This window comes from Leucoraja erinacea, chromosome 7, assembly GCF_028641065.1.
Source record: "Leucoraja erinacea ecotype New England chromosome 7, Leri_hhj_1, whole genome shotgun sequence".
NCBI classification, from domain to species: domain Eukaryota; kingdom Metazoa; phylum Chordata; class Chondrichthyes; order Rajiformes; family Rajidae; genus Leucoraja; species Leucoraja erinaceus.
Window position 1 is genome coordinate 50,114,158 of NC_073383.1, and position 23,050 is coordinate 50,137,207.

The window sequence follows — 23,050 nt, forward strand, 5'->3', positions numbered from 1 at the left end:
TACTTTATTCGAGAAATAAATATATCCAATACGTGATCCTTACAATATGCCATACAACATTCGTGGAGATTATACATACATTCAATACTGTTTACACAAATTACACAAATTTACCTCCCACTCATGTGGCCCACTGGCGTGGAATCCCTTCCCTTATTTTTGAGGGCGTCTCCAACACACCCTGCCCCCCCATGTCCAGCAGCGGAAGGACCCTAGACTGTGGTCCTCCCCCATAGAGCCTTGCTGTTGGCTGCACCAAGTTTCAGTGCGTCCCTCAGCACGTACTCCTGCAGTCTGCAGCGGGCCAATCGGCAACATTCCCCGATGGAAATCTCGCTCCGCTGGGAGGTCAATAAAGTTCGGGCAGACCAAGGAATTCAAGACCCTTCTTTAGACTGGTTAGGGATAAGGGAAACGAGAGATATAGACGATGATGTGGAGAGATAAAGAATAATGAATGAAAGATATGCAAAAAAGTAACGATGATAAAGATAAGTTGCTTGTATGATGAAAATGAGAAGCTAGTGCAACTTGGGTGGGGCAGAGATAGAGAGAGAGGGAATGCCGGGGCTACCTAAAGTGAGAGACATCAATATTCATAATACTGGGCAGTAAACTGCCCAAGCACGATATGAGATGCTGTTCCTCCAATTTGCGTTTAGCCTCACTATGGCAATGGAGATCGAGGACAAAAAGGTCTGTAGGAGTGGGAAGGAGAATTAAACTGTCCAGCAACTGGGAGATCAGGTTGGTTCACGTGGGCTGGGCGAAGGTGTTCCACAAAACAATCACCCATTCTGCGTTTGGTCTCACCGATGTATAAGAGTCCACATCTTGAACAACGGATACAGTAGATGAGGTTGGAGAAGATGCAAGTGAACCTCTGCCTAACCTGAAAGGGTTGGCGGGGTCCCTGGACAGAGTCAAGGGAGAAGGTATAGCGACAGATGCCTCATCTGCAGTTGCGGTAGAAGGTACCTGGTGACGGGGTGGTTTAGTTTGGAAGGGATTAGTTAACCAGGGAGTTGTGGAGGGAACGGCCTCTGCGGAAGGTGGAAAGGGGTGGAGATGGGAAAATGTGGCTAGTGGTAGGATCCCGTTGCGAGATCTCGTGGGGGAATGGTTAGTGTTCGGGGAGGATTTTCGCACATCTGATATTTAAGGTATCCATAATCTCTCATTAACATTAGCAAATTTGCAGATGACACAAAGCTGTGTGGCAGTGTGAACTGTGACGAGGATGCTATGAGGATGCAGGGTGACTTGGTTAGGTTGGGTGAGTGGGAAGATGCATGGCAGATGCAGTTTAATGTGGATATATGTGAGGTTATCCACTTTGGTGGCAAAAACAGGAAGGCTGATTATTATCTAAATGAAGTCAAGTTGGGAAAAGGGGAAGTACAACGGGATCTGGGGGTCCTTGTTCATCAGTCAATGAAAGTAAGCATGCAGGTACAGCAGGCAGTGAAGAAAGCAAATGGCATGTTGAGGCCAGATATGAATTAGTAAGTACTTTTAGTTTAATGTAAGCTTGGAATCTGGCCAAAACTGACAGTTTCCAGTCACTTATTGCCACATTGTTCAATATAAAGAGCAGGGCTAAATCTATTCAATGTGGTCACAAATAGTATAGTTTAAGGCTGTTGATATTTCAAGTTCATATTTAGTTTTTACTTTTAAAAGTTATGAAACATCTAAAATATTAAAGATCATAAATCTGTAACTTCAGCAAAATATGGACGTTCATGTAAATTCTGTTTCACGGCCTCATGGTGCAAGCTAATTTCCTCTTTGGGGCACAAAATCCTAATGAACTGCAGAAGATTTTTTGTTGAATACTCAAAGCCATGCTTGTGTTTTCAAAATTATTTTATGCTGATTCAAGAATTAAATGTCCAAATCAGGCCACACCCCTGTTGAACTAGCAAGAAGGATCCTCTGTTTAATTTTTTTTTAAATACAGCAGCCTCAGATCATTTTAAGACGTGACTTATTTTTTTTTTAAAAAGCTTCTTTTTGCAAGGTTAGTAGCGCAATGACATCTGATCCCCAGCTTGTAGATTCATCTCTTCTAGCTGAAATATTTCAGCTGTTGAAGAACTGAGGAAGTACTGTTCTGTCAAAGGTACCATCTGCCAGATGAAATATTAAACCAGTGTTACTTCTCAGTCCAGGATAAAAAATCGTATAACAATATTTTGAAGGACAGGGAACATCCGTCATTCCCTAGCCAAATGTCCTAAAATGCTTCGCAGACATTATCTGCTCATTACTAGTGGCTTGTGAGAGCTTGTTTGGTGCAATTTGTTCAATACAAATGGCTGTTACAAAACAGTACAAAAGAGTGACATTGATTGCAAAATGATTTGAAGTTCCAAAGTGGTGCAAGGTTTTCTCATTGTATTTTATATTAAGAGCAATATGTCATTGATTTGAAAGGTTTATGTAATCTACATTTTGTGGCTTCTGAGAATTATGGAGCAGTATTAATTATCATTATGGACCTGTTTTGATGTCCCAGCATTGTAGAACATAGAACTGTACAGCTCTTCAACAGGACCTGTAGCCCACAAGGCAAACTGATAATCTCTGCCTGCATGTGATCCATATCTCTCCATTCCTTGCATATTTATGTGCCTATCCAAAATCCTACTAAACACCTCTATCATATCCTCCTCCACCAAGCTTTTACAGAGCTTTCCAGAAACACAGCATTCTGTATGTGGAAATAAAATTACCCCACACATCTCCTTTAATCTTTGCTCCTCTTACCTTAAAGCTATGCCCTTTCATCATTAACATTTCTACCCTGGGGAAAAAGGTTCTGATTGTCTACTCTACCTATGCCTCAATTTTATATGCTTCTACCAAGTCGCCCCACAGCCTCTGATGCTCCAGAGAAATAGAGGTTTGTCCAACCGTATAGCTAATACCTGTTCATCTAGAAAGCATCCTGGTAAATCTCTTCTATACCCTTTCCAAAACTCTCTTGAAACCTCTATGAATTCACTTTGGTGTGAAGTACCTATTTCAGTAATGTATCTTGTTTTCAATAGACGTTTGAAGATTTCAGAAATGACAAACAAGCAGTGGAACATCAACAGAGGATAGTGGACATCTTACTTAAGGTAAGGATTTTTGGAAAAAATCTTGTCAACTTTTGACAGTGGTATAGGATGTGGTTATTGCTGAAGTCTACCTGAAAGGATGTGGCTGAAGCCTCCACCTTGACTGCTGCAGGACTAGTGAAAAGATTCCACAGTGTTGTTAATATGAACATCTTGAGTATCAACCCATTGATGAAGCAGTAACTGCTCATTCCAGGAAGGTCTTCTGCATCCTAGCGGGAACATTTCAGTGGTGGCAACCCAGTGTATCTGCTTACCTTGCCCATCCAGGCAAGATGGTGTTTTGGGAGATGCTGTTGCAGAAGGCTTGTGGAGTAACTGCAGTACATGTGTTTACATTACGGATGATGTTGTGCAGCAGTCTGCCTTCGGTGCAGTGGAGTATATTTGGTAATGGTGCAATACACTCATTTGGGTAACTGAAGAGCTTCCACCAAAATCCCACTGAGGCCAATGTCAGAGCATCCTTCAAGAGTGTGAATCCACAAAGAGTGTCCTGGCCAAGTACGAAAGACCTGTACGGACCAACTGGCTGGAATATTCAAGGACACTTGCATCTCTCATGTCTGCAGCCTGAGGTTCCCACTGATGTGCAGGAAGAACAAGATGACCTGTCTTAAGGAGTTGCATCTGGTAGCACATATCAATCATAATGAAGTGTTTTGTGAAGGTTAGTTATGGCATGAAGCAACTCCTGCCTTAGAAATGCTTCAATTTGCTTATAGCCATAACAGGTCAACAGCACATGCCATCTCACTGACTTTCCACTCTGCACTGTACCAGGTGGTACAGTGGCGCAGTGGTATTGCTGACTTACGGCACTAGAGACCCTGGTTCCCGACGATGGGTGCTGTCTGTATGGAGTCTGTACGTTCTCCCTGTGACAGCTTGTATTTTCTTCGGGTGCTCCAGTTTCCTCCAACATTCCAAAAAGGTACAGGTTTGTAGGTTGGTTGACTTCTGTAAGTGGTAAATCATCCCTAATGTATAGGATAGTGCTAGTGTACAAAGTGATCACTGGTCAGTGTGGACTCGGTGGGCTGAAGGGTCTGTTTTCACGCTGTATCTCTAAAGTCTGATGTAAAGGATATGGGGCCAGATACAGGTAAATGAGACCAGCTTGGCATCTAGCTCAGCGTGGATGAATTGGCCGAAGTGCCTGTTTCCGTGTTAATTGCTTTTAAGATTCTATGTAATCATAAAGAAGGTGCACCAACGTCTCTACTTTTTCTGAAGTGTAAAGGGATGAAGTATGTCAGTGAATATTGTAACAGATGTCTGCAGATGTACTGTAATGTATTGTACTCCTGAATGATTACATCATGGCCTTGTATGGCAATTCCAATGCACAGGAATGCGAGTCTGCAGAGAGTTATGAATTTATCATGTTACATTGTGGACACAGCATTCCTCTCCATCGAAAGCATTTACATGAGGTGCTGCTTCAAATAGACAGAATCTATTAACAAGGAACCCCACCATTCCTGACAACCCTCTTGTCATTGGTACCATTGGGCTGGGTGTTTAGAAACCTGGTCCCACACCGCCATGTTCAGGAACAGTTGCTGTCCTGCATCAATCAGGCTAATCCTATTTAGACAATGGAACACTACGGCCCTCCTGCATTACCACGGATTTGCTTTTTTTCTGATTGTGTTTTGTCATGTTTTATTTAATGCAAAAATCTAAGATTCTTTAAATTTTTTAATTTGTTGAGATTTTTATTTAAGTTTCCAATAATTTGTATATACATTTTTTTTGAGTGTATGCCTGTGATACTGGTGCAAGCAACATTTTTATTTGCACCGTAGTTGTGCAATTGAAAATATACCCGACTTGGCTTGATTCCTTGTAAAAATTGGCAAAGTTGCTTCATCAGTTGAATCACAAACTCTAAAGGGCCTGTCCCACTGTACGAGGTAATTCAAGAGTTTTCCCGAGTTTTACCATGATTCAAACTCGTAGAATGTCCGTAGCGGATCCTTAGGAGTTTGTGGATGTCTCGTAGTGGCTCGTTCGAGTGACGGTAGGTACTCGGAAAATCCGGTAAACTCGTGATGTTTTTTCAACACTGAAAAATGTGCATGAGTAGAAAAATACCCGTGATGAAAAAAATCGTTACTTTTTACTCGTACGAGCCGCTACGAGACATCCACGAACTCCTACGGACCCGCTACAGACATTCTCCGAGTTTGAATCGGGGAAAACTCGGGAGAACTCTTGAATTACCTTGTAAAGTGGGACAGGCCCTTAAGAAACCCGACATTTGTGCTGTTTGTTTTGTAGAAAGCATATTTAGATACACTTAACAATCAACACAATCTTGGTGTCTATGTGTGTACAACACGTTCCTGTAGGTGCTGGTGGATGCTTCTCAACGATTTCTGGGACACCTACAACAATAACTTTTTCCCATCTTTTCACACTGAGCTGCCATCATGATGATGAAAATTATACTTTAAGCAAAGCATGTGAACAAGAGCTTTGTTCAATGATTGTTAAAAAAGGTTTTAGGTGATTTGGTTTGAAGGTTTTAGCTGAAATTCTATTTCAACTATATGTAACAATATGCAGCTACATCTGCAAATATTTTGGTTCATTTTAATCTGTTGTAATTCGTATTGGTATTGGTTTATTATTATCACGTATACTGAAATACAGTGGAAAACGTCTTCCCTTTTACATAGAAACATAGAAATTAGGTGCAGGAGTAGGCCATTCGGCCCTTCGAGCCTGCACCGCCATTCAATATGATCACAGCTGATCATCCAACTCAGTATCCCGTACCTGCCTTCTCTCCATACCCCCTGATTCCCTTAGCCACAAGGGCCACATCTAACTCCCTCTTAAATATAGCCAATGAACTGGCCTCAACTACCCTCTGTGGCAGAGAGTTCCAGAGATTCACCACTCTCTGCGTGAAAAAAGTTCTTCTCATCTCGGTTTTAAAGGATTTCCCCTTTATCCTTAAGCTGTGACCCCTTGTCCTGGACTTCCCTAACATCGGGAACAATCTTCCTGCATCTAGCCTGTCCAACCCCTTAAGAATTTTGTACGTTTCTATAAGATCCCCTCTCAATCTTCTAAATTCTAGAGAGTATAAACCAAGTCTATCCAGTCTTTCTTCATAAGACAGTCCTGACATCCCAGGAATCAGTCTGGTGAACCGTCTCTGCACTCCCTCTATGGCAATAATGTCCTTCCTCAGATTTGGAGACCAAAACTGTACGCAATACTCCAGGTGTGGTCTCACCAAGACCCTGTACAACTGCAGTAGAACCTCTCTGCTCCTATACTCAAATCCTTTTGCAATGAAAGCTAACATACCATTCGCTTTCTTTAATGCCTGCTGCACCTGCATGCCTACCTTCAATGACTGGTGTACCATGACACCCAGGTCTCGCTGCATCTCCCCCTTTCCCAATCGGCCACCATTTAGATAATAGTTTGCTTTCCTATTTTTGCCACCAAAATGGATAACCTCACATTTATCCACATTATACTGCATCTGCCAAACATTTGCCCACTCACCCAGCCTATCCAAGTCACCCTGCAGTCTCCTAGCATCCTCCTCACAGCTTACACTGCCCCCCAGCTTAGTGTCATCCGCAAACTTGGAGATATTGCCTTCAATTCCCTCATCCAGATCATTAATATATATTGTAAATAGCTGGGGTCCCAGTACTGAGCCTTGGGGTACCCCACTAGTCACTGCCTGCCATTGTGAAAAGGACCCGTTTACTCCTACTCTTTGCTTCCTGTTTGCCAGCCAGTTCTCTATCCACATCAATACTGAACCCCCAATGCCTTTAGCTTTAAGTTTGTATACTAATTTTTTATGTGGGACCTTGTCGAAAGCCTTCTGGAAGTCCAGATACACCACATCCACTGGTTCTCCCCTATCCACGCTACTAGTTACATCCTCGAAAAATTCTATAAGATTCGTCAGACATGATTTACCTTTCGTAAATCCATGCTGACTTTGTCCAATGATTTCACCACTTTCCAAATGTGCTGCTATCCCATCTTTAATAACTGACTCTAGCAGTTTCCCCACTACCGATGTTAGACTAACTGGTCTGTAATTCCCCATTTTCTCTCTCCCTCCCTTCTTAAAAAGTGGGGTTACGTTTGCTACCCGCCAATCTTCAGGAACTACTCCAGAATCTAAAGAGTTTTGAAAGATTATTACTAATGCATCCACTATGTCTGGAGCTACTTCCTTAAGTACTCTGGGATGCAGCCTATCTGGCCCTGGGGATTTATCGGCTTTTAATCCATTCAATTTACCCAACACCACTTCCCGGCTAACCTGGATTTCACTCAATTCCTCCAACTCCTTTGACCCGCGGTCCCCTGCTATTTCCGGCAAATTATTTATGTCTTCCTTAGTGAAGACGGAACCAAAGTAGTTATTCAATTGGTCCGCCATATCCTTGTTCCCCATGATCAACTCCCCTGTTTCTGACTGCAAGGGACCTACATTTGTTTTAACTAATCTATTTCTTTTCACATATCTATAAAAACTTTTGCAGTCAGTTTTTATGTTCCCTGGCAGTTTTCTTTCATATTCTATTTTTCCTTTCCTAATTAAGCCCTTTGTCCTCCTCTGCTGGTCTTTGAATTTCTCCCAGTCCTCCGGTATGCTGCTTTTTCTGGCTAATTTGTACGCATCATCCTTCGCTGATACTATCCCTGATTTCCCTTGTTATCCATGGATGTACTACCTTCCCTGTTTTATTCTTTTGCCAAACTGGGATGAACAATTTTTGTAGTTCATCCATGCAGTCTTTAAATGTCTTCCATTGCATATCCACCGTCAACCCTTTTAGAATTAATTGCCAGTCAATCTTGGCCAATTCACGTCTCATACCCTCAAAGTTACCTTTCTTTAAGTTCAGAACCATTGTTTCTGAATTAACAATGTCACTCTCCATCCTAATGAAGAACTCAACCATATTATGGTCACTCTTGCCCAAGGGGGCACGTACAACAAGATTGCTAACTAACCCTTCCTCATTACTCAATACCCAGTCTAAAATAGCCTGCTCTCTCGTTGGTTCCTCTACATGTTGATTTAGATAACTATCCCGCATACATTCCAAGAAATCCTCTTCCTCAGCACCCCTGCCAATTTGATTCACCCAATCTATATGTAGATTGAAGTCACCCATTATAACCGTTTTGCCTTTGTCGCACGCATTTCTAATTTCCTGTTTGATACCATCTCCAACTTCACTACTACTGTTAGGTGGCCTGTACACAACACCCACCAGCGTTTTCTGCCCCTTAGTGTTTCGCAGCTCTACCCATACCGATTCCACATCCTCCAAACTAATGTCCTTCCTTTCCATTGCATTAATCCCCTCTCTAATCAGTAACGCTACCCCACCTCCTTTTCCTTTCTGTCTATCCCTCCTGAATATTGAATATCCCTGGATGTTCAGCTCCCAGCCTTGGTCACCCTGGAGCCATGTCTCCGTGATCCCAACTATATCATAGTCATTAATAGCTATCTGCACATTCAACTCATCCACCTTATTACGAATGCTCCTTGCATTGAGACACAAAGCCTTCAGGCTTGTTTTTACAACACTCTTACCCCTTACACAATTATGTTGAAAAGTGGCCCTTTTTGATTTTTGCCCTGGTTTTGTCTGCCTGCCACTTTTACTTTTCACCTTGCTACCTATTTCTTCTACCCTCATTTTACACCCTTCGGTCTCTACGCTCACACATTTAAGAAACCCTTTCCCTTTAACTCCATCCTCCACTGTCCCATTCAACACCCCACCCCCCTTATTCAGTTTAAAGCCACCCGTGTAGCAGTGGCAAACCTGCCTGCCAGAATGCTGGTCCCACACCTGTTAAGATGCAATCCGTCCCTTTTGTACAGTTCCCCCTTACCCCAAAACAGATCCCAGTGATCTAAGAATCTAAATCCCTGCCCCGTGCACCAGTTCCTCAGCCACACGTTCAGGTCCCGTATCTCCCTGTTCCTGCTCTCGCCAGCACGGGGAACTGGAAGCAAACCGGAGATAACAACCCTGGAGGTCCTGCTTTTCAACATTTTTCCGAGCTCTCTAAAGTCACGCTGCAGAATATTCATCCCCTTCTTTCCGACATCGTTTGTGCCGACATGCACTACCACTTCCGGATGTTCACCTTCGCCCTTGAGGATTTTCTGCACTCTGTCCGTGACATCCTGGATCCTGGCACCGGGAAGGCAGCACACCATCCTCGCATCCCGTCTGTTGCCGCAGAAACCCCTGTCCGTACCTCTCACGATGGAGTCTCCCACTACAATGGCCTTGCCTGCCTTAGGCCTTTTTGGGTTTGGCTCAACAGCCCTATTCGCATCACAGGCCAGTCCACCGCTCACGTCTTCTGTCCCAACAGCTTCTAAGCGGATGAACCTGTTTACAAGAGGTACATCACCCGGGGACGTTGGCATTCCAAGCTTTCCTCCCTTTCTCACTGTCTCCCACCTTCTCTCTTCCAGTACCTTAGGTGTAACAATCGTACTGTAGGACTTGTCGAGGAACGACTCCGTTTCTCGTACGAACCGGAGGTCATCCACTTGCTTCTCCAGTTCCCCAACACGGCCCTTCAGGAGCTCTACCTGGATGCATTTTTCGCATTTGTAGCAGCCAGAGGCACCAGCGGTGTCCTTGACCTCCCACATACTGCAAGCATCGCACTGAATCAGCTTGCCTGACATCTCCTTCTTTCGTCTCCCTCTCAAGCGTATTGCGTGGTCTCCTCTCCTCAGCCTCCTCTCCGAAGACTCTCGAGCCAAAGACTCACACTTTTCTCACAGGGCACTTCACTCACTGCCGCTCGCAAAGAGCTGTCCTGCTTAAATTGACTGATAAATTTTCTCCAGTAAGTAAACACGAATATGTGGTATCAAGATATCATTTGTTGGTTCCACTGAAAATATTTATTAGAAATTTCCATCCTATCAATACATTTCTTTGTCTTTAATTTTTTTTTAGGTAATGGTGGAGAATTCAGACTTTACTCCATCACAGGTTGGATGTCTATTTACCTTTCTGGCAAGACAGCTAGCAAAACCAGACAACACACTTTTTGTCAATAGAATGCTTTTTGACCAGGTGAGTTATTCTAAGAATGTGTGATGATTCAGGGCTGGATGCAAAGTTAGATATTTCCTAGTCATAGAGTGATACAGTGTGGAAACAGGCCCATCGGCCAAACTCACGTACACCAGCCAACAACTACCCTGGACCCACTAGTCTGCGCTTGGTCCATAACCATCTAAACCTGTCCTATCCATGTATCTGTCCAACTGTTTCTTAAACGATGGGATAGTCCCAGCTTCAACTACCTCCTCTGGCATCCACCACCCTCTGTGTGAAAACGTTACCCCTCGGATTCCTATTAAATCTTTTCCCCTTCACCTTGAACCTATGTCCTCTGGTCCTCGATTCCCCTGCGCTGGGTAAAAGACTGCATCTACCCGATCTATTCCTCTCATGATTTTGTATATAAGATCTCCCCTCATCATCCTACATTCCATGGAATAGAGACCTAGCCTGCTCAACCTATCCTTATAGCTCATACCCTCTAGTCCTGGCAACATCCTCGTAAATCTTTTCTGAACCCTTTCAAGCTTGACAATATCTTTCCTATAACATGGTGCCTAACTGAACACAATATTCTAAATGCGGTCTCACCAACGTTTTTCACAACTGCAACATGAACTCCCAACTTCTATACTCAATACTGTGACTGATGAAGGCCAAAGTGCCAAAAGCCTTTTTGACCACCTTATCTACCTGCGACTCGACCTTCAATGAACCATGCGCTTGTACTCCTAGATCCCTCTGTTCTACAACACTACCCATAGGGCTACCATTTACCATGGAGGTCCTGCCCATGTTTGACGTCCCAAAATGCAACACCTCACAATTTTCTGTATTAAATTACATCAACCATTCCTCCACCCACCTGGCCAATCGATCCAGATCCTGCTGCAATCATTCATAACCATCTTCACTATCTGCAAAACCACTTACTTTTGTATCATCAGCAAACTTGCTAATCTTGCCCTGTATGTTCTCATCCAAGTCATTGATGTAGATGACAAAGAGAGGCCCGGCACTGAACCCTGTGGCACACCTCGAGTCACAGACCTCTATTCTGAGAAGCACCCTTCCATCATCACCCTCTGTTTCCTGCCATGGAGCCAATTTGCTATCCATTCAACGACCTCTCCATGGATCCCATGAGATCTAACCTTCCACAGCAGCCCACCATGCAGCACTTTGTCGAACGCTTTACTAAAGAACATGTACACAACATCTACAGCTCTGCCTTCATCAACCTTTTGGTCACGTCTTTAAAAAAATCAATTAGATTAGTGAGACACAACCTCCCACGTACAAAGCCATGCTGACTGTCGCTAATCAGCCCTTGCCCATCCAAATGCCTGTATATCCTATCCCCCTATTACTCTCCAGTAATTTATGGACTACAGATTTTAAGCTCACCGGCCTATTGTTCCCTGCATTTTACCTGCAGCCCTATTTGAAAAGAGGCACAACATTTACCACCTTCCAATCCTCTGGCACCTCTCCTGTATTTAAGGACGACTCATAAATTTCAACCAGGGCACCCGCAATTTCCTCTCTTGTTTCCCGAATTGTCCTCGAATATATCTGATTAGGCCCCGGAGATTTGTCTACCTTCAAACACGACAGTACCTTCAGTACTTCCTCGACGGTAACCCTGACTGCTCTCATGACACTTCCAGTGACTGCTCCAATCTCCTCCATCCTATTGTCTATCCTTGGGCGGCACTGTGGTGCAGCGGTAGAGTTGCTGCCTCATAGCACCAGAGATCCGGGTTCAATCCTGATTACAGGTGTTGTCTGTACAGAGTTTGTACGTTCACACTGTGACCACATTGGCTTTATCTAGGACCCCCGGTTTCCTTCCACATCCAAAGACGTGCATGTTTGTAGGTTAATTGACCTCTATATATTACCCCAAGCAATGAATGTAAGATAACATAGAACTAGTGTACGAGTGTAGACACAAGCGAAATATGAGCTGCTGTTCCACTAATTTGCACTGGGCCTCACTCTGACAACGTCAGATTAGGACTGGGAGGGGAGTTAAAGTGCTGAGCAACCGGGAGATCAGGTAGGTTAAGGTGGACTGAGCTGACGTGTTTAGCGAAACGATCGACGAGCCTGCGCCTGGTCTCGCCGATGTACAGAAGTTGACGCCTGGAACAGAAGATACAGTAGATGACGTTGGAGGAGGTGCAAGTGAACCTCTGCTCACTTGAAAAGACTGTCGGGGTCCTTAGATGGAGTCGTGCGGGGAGGTAAAGGAACTGGTGTTGCATCTCCTGTACCTGTGGAGGGGGTGATTTGGGTGGGAAGGGACGAGTTGACTAGGGAGTTGCGAAGGGAACAGTCTCTGCGGAAAGCAGGAAGGGTGGAGATGCGAAGATGTGGCCAGTAGTGGGATCCCGTTGGAGGTGGGGAATATGTTGGAATATGCTGTATTTGACGGCTGATGGAGTGGAAGGTGAGGACAAGGGGGACTCTATCCTTGTTGCCAATGGGGGGAGGGGGAGCAAGAGCGGAGCTGCAGGATATCGAGGAGACCCCAGTCAGAGCCTCATCTATAATGGAAGAGGGGAGCCCCCGTTTCCTAAAGAATGAGGACATCTCTGATGATGTAGTATGTAAAATCTCATTCTGGGTGCAGATGCGGCATAGACGGAGGAATTGGGAGTAGGAGATAGTCTTTACAGGAAGCAAGGTGAGAAGAAGTGCAGTCTAGATAGCAATGGAAGTCAGTAGGTTTGTAAAAGATGTCGGTCAATTGTCTGTCTCCTGTGATGGAGACGGTGAGATCCAGAAATGGTAGGGAGATGTCAGAGATGGTCCAAGTGAATTTAACTGCAGGATGGAAATTAGTCGTGGTTGATTTTAGACTTTTTAACAGCGGGACAGGCAGCATCTCTGGTGAGAAGGAATGGGTGACGTTTCAGGTCGAGACTCTTCTTCAGACTTTTTAACTCAGCGGGACAGTGGTACTAATGTGCCAGTGTAGTAGATCATTAGTGTACGAGTGGTCAGTGGTTGGCATGGACTCGCTAGGCAGAAGGGCCAGTTTCCATGCTGTACCTTGTAAACTCAAATTCTTTTATCTGCAAAATAATTCAGGACTTGATTTGCTCTGTTATGTGAATAAGAAAATACCCAGTAATACATCTGTGCCTTAGTCTGTGCCTTTCATTCTCAAAGTACCTTGCTACTGTTTAAGAGAGGCACTGACAAATAATTTTGTTTTGGTTTACTCCAAAACTAAAGGCAATGATTGCATAAGAAATGGGGGTGGATAAGTTTAAGCAAGGAAAATGATCAACTATTTTATTTAAGCAATAATTTTAAACCACTTCTTAAAAAATGTACATTTTTGAATCTTTTAGGTTCTCGAGTTCCTGTGCAGTCCTGACGATGAATCTCGACATGCAGAGAGGCAACAGGTGAAAGTGGCCTGATGTGCTGGGATGTAGAATCGGATTGTATAATTGCATAATTTAGATTGCAAGAATCCCATTTTCCTATTTCTAATTCCCAAGGTTAAATTTTGATATGCCAAAGAGCTGTTTGATGCAGAGATGCATTTCGCTGTGAAGTGTCAACACCAGTCATTGCAGCCACCTGAACAGTCGTGCCAAATGCAAAAAAGGTTAAATCGGTGAACGCTGCCTAATCTTAAAATTCTACTTAAAAACAGGATCGGGGGGAGGAAGGATTAAATGAAGCAGGATGTGGAGCTTGAAAGTAATATAGTGTAAATTCTCTTAACATCCCTTAATTATTTTGTGAACCACAACAACTTAATTTATAAGCATTTAATATTGGAAAGATAATTCTAGTTGTTTTGTTGAGGGCATTGAGCAGATAGAACAGGCAATAAGCAACTGGTGATGTCCATGCATCGCAGACTTCAAGCAGTCATTGCATGCAAAGGATATGCAACAAAATACTAAACATGACCAGTTTCATTTACATGACATTGCTGTGTCCCAAACATTATGGTGCCCTGAAAGGGGGGGGGGGGGGGGGGAGACTATGTATAAACATGGTGTAATTTCTACATGGTGAAACCAAAATTATAAAAATGGCCTTTATTAAAATCTGACAATGTCCACTTTAACCGCATGTGATTTTTTTTTCTACTACAAATCTCAAAGTGTGGAGTACAGAGGCAAATAAATAAATTATGGTACACAAAAATGTTGGAGAAATTCAGCGGGTGCTGCAGCATCTATGGAGCGAAGGAAATAGGCAACGTTTCGGGCCGAAGCCCTTCTTCAGACTGATGGGAGGTGGGGGGGGGGGGGGGGGGGGGGGTGGAGGGCAGTGACAAGAAAGGAAAAAGGAGGAGGAGGAGCCCGAGGGCTGAGGGATGGGAGGAGACAGCCCGGGGGCTGAGGAAGGGGAGGAGACAGCAAGGGCTAACAAAATTGGGAGAATTCAATGTTTGTTCCCAGGATGCACCCTCCCCAAGCGGAATATGAGGTGCTGTTCCTCCAATTTCCAGTGTTGCTTGCTTTGGCCATGGAGGAGACCCAGGACAGAGAGGTTGGATACGGAATGGGAGGGGGAGCTGAAGTGCTGAGCCAACTGGAGGTCAGGTTGGTTATTGCGGACCGAGCGGAGTTGTTCAGCGAAACCATCGCCAAGCCTCCGCTTGGTCTCACCGATGTAGATCAGCTGACATCTAGAGCAGCGGATGCATTAGATGAAGTTGGAAGAGATGCAGGTGAACCTCTGTCGCACCTGGAACGACTGCTTGGGTCCTTGAATGGAGTCGAGGGGAGAGGTAAAGGGACAAGTGTTGCATCTCTTGCGGTTGCAAGTAAAATTGCCCGGGGAGGGGGTGGTACGGGAGGGAAGGGAAGAATTGACAAGGGAGTTACGGAGGGAGCGGTCTTTGCGGAAGGCAGACATGGGGGGAGATGGGAAGATGTGGGGGGAGATGGGCAGAATAAATGATGGGTCTTTATCCCAAATATTATGGAGGGCACTGTAATCTGCTGTGGTATTTTTATATGACACGATTTATTTTATTCATAGGTTCTTCTGGAGCTGCTTCAGGCTGGAGGAATTGTGCAGTTTGATGAGTGCAGACTGATTGCTATGGCAGAGAAAGCTGCATTGTAAGTTGTGTTTAAGGGTTTCAACTCGATTATATCCAGTTGCTGAAGCAAGAAATTCGTATTGTTGAAAGATATGCTTTGTGTCTGTGATTGATAATATTGCTGTAAATGAACGATATTTATATCCACTTGAAAATTCAAAAGGTAAATTTGTTTTTCAGTAGTATCCTAAAGTCAAAGGAATATGTGTGAGGTTTTCCAAATTCTTGGATGTAAAAGGATGTCTTGGCAAACCATATCCTCTAACTGTTGAAATAAACTGCCTTTATTCATTCTCTCTTGCAAAATGTCCAACTTCTGTCTTTTTTGTCGTCTGGATTAAATGAGCTACGTCTTGACTAAAGTGTGCCTTCTATCTCCTTCAGAGGGTATAAAATAAGTAGGTACATTTTTTAGTTTAATTTATGACTACTGGGTATCAACCAGTAGGTACTAATTTCTTAATTAGTACCTAAAAAGCACTTAGTTAATGCCCTTTTCTAATTTGTTTCTCTGCAGCTGATAGACTATAACAAATCAATGGTCAATGTGGCCAAGAATTTATTTCCAGTCTTGAGCATATTTGCATTACCACTCTTGCCTGGTTTCATGTTAAAATGTTTCTGTTGATAAGGGAACGAGTTTAGACATATAAATTAAGCACAGCTTTGAGACAAATGAAGGAATTCATTCTCAGTCAGTACTTTATCACAAAATGGTCTCATTGGAAATATCCAGCGGGTCAGTGAGCATCTGTGGAAAGGGAAACAATTAATGGTTGTGATCGCAGATTCTTTGTCCGAATCTCTTTCCACAGATGCTTCCTGACCTGCCGAGTGTCTCCACTATTTTCTATTTTTATTCCAGATTTCCAGCATCAGCAGTATTTTTGTTTTTCTTTTACATTTATCACATTGAGAATCTCTGAATTATGTTTTCATCCTAGTTTCAGCTGTTTTCTTCTTTGTTATGTAGTAAAGCACAGTAAGATGCAGTTGTAGGTAGACTGAAATTAGTAATGGAACAGAATTATAATCCTTTCCAATTGCTATTTACTTTTTGTCAAATGAGTTTGGTGGGTTTTGATGCCACTGAATGTCGAAGCATTAGAGGGTTTGGGATCACTTGGATGACTTTTGGGCCTGTTGACTTTTCAGAGTGACATTAAATGATCTTAAAATGATAATTATCACATTTCATTTGATGCAAAGTCAACTTTCATTCACCGTGCTAAACAGCAAATAGTATTATACAATTAAACTTAAATCTACCAGAGCTAAATAAACACCCTATATTTTACAGTTCTAAATTCTAGCTAGTCCTAGTTATCAATATTCTGTCCTTTACCAAAATAAATTTCCTATGTAAAAACGTTTTTTTTGTAATGTCCAAACCTAATGTATAGGACTTGGAATAGGAATGTTAACATTTCAGAATTATTCAAGTGGTCAGTTATGTTATGGTTCAGAATAATGCTCAGAAAGTTTAACATCATGAGATAGTGTGAAATATAAAAACAGGTGTTGGAGAAGGCTATTCGGCCTTTCAATATGATCATGGCTGATCATCTAAAATCAGTACCCTGTTCCAGCTTTTTCCCCATATCCCTTGATTCCTTTAGCCCTAAGAGCTAAATCTAACACTCTTGAAAACATCTAGTGAATTGGCCACCACTGCCTTCTGTGGCAGAGAATTCCACGGAATCACAACTCACTGGGTGAAAACGTTTTTCCTCATCTCAGTCCAAAATGGCCTACCACTTATACTTAAACTGTGACCCCTGGTTCTGGACTGCCCCAACATCGGGAACATTTTTCCTGCATCTAGCTTATCCAATCCTTTAAGAATTTTATATGTTTCTATAAGATTCCCTCTCATCCTTCTAAATTCCAGTGAATACAAGGCCAGTCGACCCATTCTTTCATCATACGTCAGTCCCGCCATCGCGGGAATTAACCTGGTGAACCTACGCTGCACTCCCTCAATAGCAACAATGTCCTTCCTCAAAGTAAGAGACCTAAACTGCACACAATACTCCAGGTGCGGTCTCACTAGGCCCCTGTACTACTGCAGTAGGACCTCCTTGCTTCTATACTCAAATCCTCTCGCTGTGAAGACCAACATGCCATTAGCTTTCTTCACTGCCTGCTGTACCTGCATGCTTTCTTTCAATGACCGATGTACATGCACACCCAGGTCTCGTTGCACCTTCAGTTTCCTAATCTGGCACCCATTCAGATATTAATCTGCCTTTCTGTTCTTGTCACCAAACTGGATATCCTCACATTGATCCACATTATACTGCATCTGCCCACTCACCCAACCTATCCAAGTCACCCTGCAGCCTCACAGCATCCTCCTCGCAGCTCACACTGCCACCCAGCTTTGTGTCATCCGAAAACTTGGAGATGTCACATTTAATTCCCTTGTCTTAATCGTTGATATATATTGTAAATAACTGGGGTCCCAGCACCGAGCCTTGCAGCATCCCACTGGCTTCTAATTGCGAAGTATTCGCTTTGCAGGTTACATGTAAATTAATCCAACCTCAAACCATTGTGTTTCGAAGTTAGCATAGAGATTAACAAGCATTTGGTTGCAGAATTTGGAGTGCATTAATTTCAATTTACATAATTATTTAAGTATTTCAATCTGAGGAAAGAAGACATATAGATATCGTTCTGTAAAAATCAATACTCTGGATACTGGAAATCTCAGTGAAAGAAGATGAATGCTGATGAGGCAGAATCTGTGCAAAAAGAAACCAAATTATTATTTCATAGAACATAAAAGTACTGCACAGAAATAGACCCTTCGGTCTACAATGTTTGTGCCAAATATAATGTCAAGATAAATTAATCTCATCTGCCTGCACATGATCTATATCCCTCTATTCCTTGCATATTCATATGCCTAAATGAAACACCATTATCATATCTGCCTCCACCATCAACCATGGCAGCATGTTCCAGGCACCCAACCCTCTGTGTAAAAAGAAAATGCCCTAGACATCTCCTTTAAACTTTGTCCCTCTTACCTTAAAGCTATGCCCTCTAATGTTTGATATTTCCACCCTTGGAAAAAGGGTCTGACCTTCTACCCTATAATTTTAGCCTCTCATAATTTTATGTACTTCTATCAGGTCTACCCTCAGCCTCCAACATTCCAGATAATACAATTCAAGTTCGTCCAACCTCTGCTTTTGGCTAATAATACCTAATCCAGGCAGCATTCTGGTACACCTTTTATTTCTATTTTCAAGCACATTGAAGACTTTCCATGACAACAGAGAAGTTACAAGTACAATAGTTTAAAAGCAAATATGCAGCAATGTAGTAGATACAAGGAACCAGATGCTGGTTTACCAAAAAATACATAAAGTGCAGAAATGCATGCTGTCGGTAATGTAATTGATCACAATTACATGGAGCCCTTCTGATTTGAAGTTATGTAATTAATGCAATGTATTCTCTATTATTAGAGACAAAATGACTGAAAAGTTGTAGATGAAGCGTGTGTATATATTTGAACAACTTTAATCAAATGTTCTTATTTACTAATTCATCCTCCTCCCACTCAGAAAATCAGTATAGGTTTAGAACCATAATAGTTTCAGATCAGGGAGTTAGTTTGGCTCATTTATCTTTATTGACCCTGGCTGAGGAAATGAAAGGTAATGAAATAGTTTGAATCACTCCCATATCTTTTCAGCTGACTCTGTTATCCTGAGAGGAGGGTGAGGGTAGGTTAAGTGTTATTTTCCAAGTATTATATTGTAATCACAGATTTTTCTTTCCAGCTACCAAGTCTGTGAATTCATGTACGAGAAGAAACAACTCTACGACAAGGTTATCTGTTGTTACCTGAATGACCAACTTCGGCAGGTATATATCTGAACGTAGAATAGGCTTTAATAATTGTATTGCATAATACTTGAATATGTGCTTAATTCTTCCAAATACACCACAATCGCTGCAAATGCATACAATATTACATTAAAAATAATAACATGCAATATTATTCAAACTGCCAAAATTTCATGTAACGATTACAGTCCATTAAAAAGTACAGCTGAAATGTCACAATTCGTTTTTTTACAAAACACTGATATACATTGGTTTGAATAAGATATGGTTGAGCAACCATTGGATAAGGCTCAGAGATTAGCTGTTGTATGGGGTGTCCAGACTCCGTGAATTCTGAAGATCAATGAAGATCGTACATGGTCCTTCAAGGCAGAAAAATTATTTACAGCTGAGTGAATGCTGACAGCAATCAAAAGTCATTTTCTTCCTTCAGCAAAAGTTTAATGATTCCACTCCAGATAATGGGTCCCGACTTGAAATGCCGACTGTCCATTTCCCTCCGCAGGTGCTGTTTGACCTGCTGAGTTCCTTCACCAGATTGTTTGTTTGTTTGTAAAAGTTAAGTAATGTGCAGTCAAATGGATTGTGGGACAGAGAAAGTTGTGGAGCACTGCAATCCTGATTCTCCACTAGGAAATAGGGTTTCCTTCAGAGTATGTACCACAACGTTGTTTAGCATTATTTGTTCATGCAAGTGTTCGTAAAGGGATTTTTGGTTCTGTGACATATATACTGACTGCTTTAACAAAATTAGAACAGATTAAATCATTATCTCTTATTTCCATTTCCAAGTATGCAATTAGAAATAACTCACTTTTTCATTTTGTTAGACTAATTAATTTCTTAATTAATACTGGCTCATTATACAAGCAAAATGTGTGTGTAGAAGTGGCCGACCATGACAAGCTGTTTCTGCTGGCTGCCGTTACACAGGCAGAGGTCTTCTTCCAGATTTGCTGGCCCCAAGCCATCCAGATCCAAAATGGCAATGTTCTGCCTGATTGCAGAATCTTGTATGATATAATATCCTCTCTTGGAAAGAAACGGTACTCTACATTGGAGATGCCAAACACATATTGAGTGATTGGTTTGCAGAATGTTTGGAGTAAGACCACAGGGACAACCCTGAGCTTCTGTTGACTGCCGTTTGAATTCACTGCTCTACTCCCACTCTGACCTCGCTATCTGTTGCCTTCTGCACTGTTATAATGAGGCTCAATGCAAGCCTGAGGAGCAGTATCTCATCTTTTAACTGGGACATTGCAGTCTTCAGGACTCAATTTAATTCTGATTAGAGATAGCTTTGTGCATGGGAAATTGTATCTCACAAATGGATGTTTTTTAAGGGCAGATGAGAATTGACAAGGGCAACGAGGTTGACATTGTCTCATTGGATTGAGTGAGAGTCTAGATGATAGTCTAATCTGGAAGGTTAGATCACATTGGATCCAGGATGAGCTCGCCAATTGGATATTAAATTGAGTTGATTTAAGGAGTCAGAGGGTAGTGGAGGGTTGCTTTAATTTAGAGGCCTGTGTCCAATGGTGTTCCACTGGGATTGGTGCTGAGTCCACTGTTGTTTGTCGTCTGTGTTAACGATCTGGATGACAATGTTGTTAATAGCTTTTGTAAGTTTGCAGATTACACCATATTTTATGATGTAATGGACGGTGAAGAAGATTCTATGTCGCCACTTTCGGTGTCTGAGGTTTCTGCGGAAAACTCGGGAAGTGGACGAAGGAAGGGCAGGTGGAACTTTCTTTGGACAACTGCAAAGTGTTGCATTTTGTTATGTGAAGAGTGTTGCGGAAAAGAGAGACCTCAGTGTACAGATAAATAAATCCCAGAAAGTGGCGACACAGAGAGATGATAGCAAAGAAAGTACTTTGCAAGCTTGCGTTCCTTTGGTAGAGCATTAATTACAGGGGTTGAGATGTTTGTTCTCACTCTATTGGAGAATGCCCATTTTTCTACCCATCCCCACCTATTTTGCTATCTAAAACTAACTTGTTTTCTCGAGTGCGGATCAAGTGTTCCAGCCTGAAATGTTGACTGGTTCTCTTTCTACAAATGCTGTCTGACCTGCTGAGGTTTCCAATATTTTCTGGTTTTATTTCCGATTTTTTTTTTTTTAAATTTCACAGGAAAAGCCTTACCATCAAAACTGCTGAACAAACTTTGACAGCCAACTAAGCCATGCCCTAGTTTCACTGAAACACAAACCTGTGAAGGATTTTAAATTGTGGAAAATACTTAAACACTTCTTTAAAAATATCTTATTTTTATGAAATAGAAAATATTAAATTAATTATTGCCCAAAATATTTAAAAATAATTACAAACTTGAAGGAACACACAATTAATTGAGAGAAGTCTCAATAATATTAAATTTCCCTTTGTCTCCTGCATTCATACCTTTCTGTTCAAATAAGTAGACTCACTGTTTCTACATTACTGTGTGACTCAACTGTTGTGACAGTTAGCTAAGACTGCAATAGAACTGCTGGGGAAATGTGGCAAGTTCAGTTTAGCCTTGAGTATTTATCTATGAGTGGACTGCTCATCATTTTGTGATTACTGTGCTCATTTTCTTGATTGAGAAATAGAGATTTATCAAGAGAGCAATGTGAGAATTTTGGTTTAACTGTACAGCAAATAATTCATTCCAAGTACTGCATTGGGCAGACGGGAGTCAGTTGTATAAACAGTCTATGCACATGTTGGAGGCAATCATTCTATTTAATTGGCAGTAATTCTGGCTTTAGGCCTTCATTTTATTCATCATTTAATCAGATGTCTTTCGCTGTTTTTCTGGGGATTCCATTTTTGCATTTCAGAAAATACACAGAGATCTACTTATTAGCTTTTATTTCCAATAAAAATCGCATGCACAGGCTGTCTCTGAGTTGAAACCCTACAGTGCCATATAAAATTTGTATGACATTCCATCATCTGTTATTTTAACAGACTTTGGCAAATCTACTTTGTCGATATGCTGTCTTTTTGGAGATTAGTAGCTAGCTAGGGCTGAATGTAATAATCTGATTAGGTTTTTTTTTTGTAAATTATAATTTCTTTGGAAATGAAAAGGGTATATATGTGTGCTAACATTTGAGTTGTATTAATTAACAAATACTTGCTTAAGGGATCTCCACCTCTGAGATACCAATGTTCAGTTATAATACTACAGGCACCATGACATTTTTATGGTATAACTATATTCCACTCTGCCCAGTTTTATTGATAACTAGACCAAGTGGGACCAGTTGTGGGTGGGTGGGGGTTGGGGGGGGGGCGCTGGCATTCGACGTCACACACACACACATTAACCACCCCCCACACACACACACACACACACACACCCCCACTTGATATTACATTAACATTAATCATTCACTAACCCCCCCGCTTGATATTATATTAATATTAATCATTCGCTCCTTTTACCCCATTCCCCGCCCTATCCACTCACGCATAAACCCCAACTGCGTAGGCTCGGCGAGAGAGGGGGGTGGAGAGGGGGGGAGGGTGTAGAGAGAGAGGGAAGGGGGTCGATATACTTTCTGATATCATTTTCACAGTTATATTTTTTAAATATATAATGTCTTATCACAGAATTTGTGACCCTTCATTATTTTCATACATTGATCATCTCTTTATCCTTATATGTGCATTGGTGGAATTAATCCCTGCATCTTAAGTTTGTTCTCATAATTCCACTTCTTTACCAATAACCTTAGTGGCTTTACACTGTATGTTCCATATTTCTACATTGGGATGCGGCCCTAGGCAATTTAGGACTATTTTGAATGTAAATACATTGAACATGCGATATGGAACAGTCCAGCACAGAAACAGGCCCTT

General features: G+C 42.1%; 1 protein-coding gene across 1 annotated transcript in view; it reads left to right on the forward strand.

Moving 5' to 3' along the window:
* The window catches only part of vps8 (VPS8 subunit of CORVET complex), a 434,442-nt gene that overhangs the window by 116,104 nt on the left and 295,288 nt on the right, over positions 1-23,050 (forward strand). The window contains exons 28-32 of the mRNA XM_055638558.1: positions 3,057-3,128; positions 10,127-10,246; positions 13,603-13,659; positions 15,260-15,342; positions 19,121-19,205. Coding sequence (XP_055494533.1) covers positions 3,057-3,128; positions 10,127-10,246; positions 13,603-13,659; positions 15,260-15,342; positions 19,121-19,205 — 417 coding nt within the window. The remainder of the gene's footprint in view (positions 1-3,056; positions 3,129-10,126; positions 10,247-13,602; positions 13,660-15,259; positions 15,343-19,120; positions 19,206-23,050) is intronic.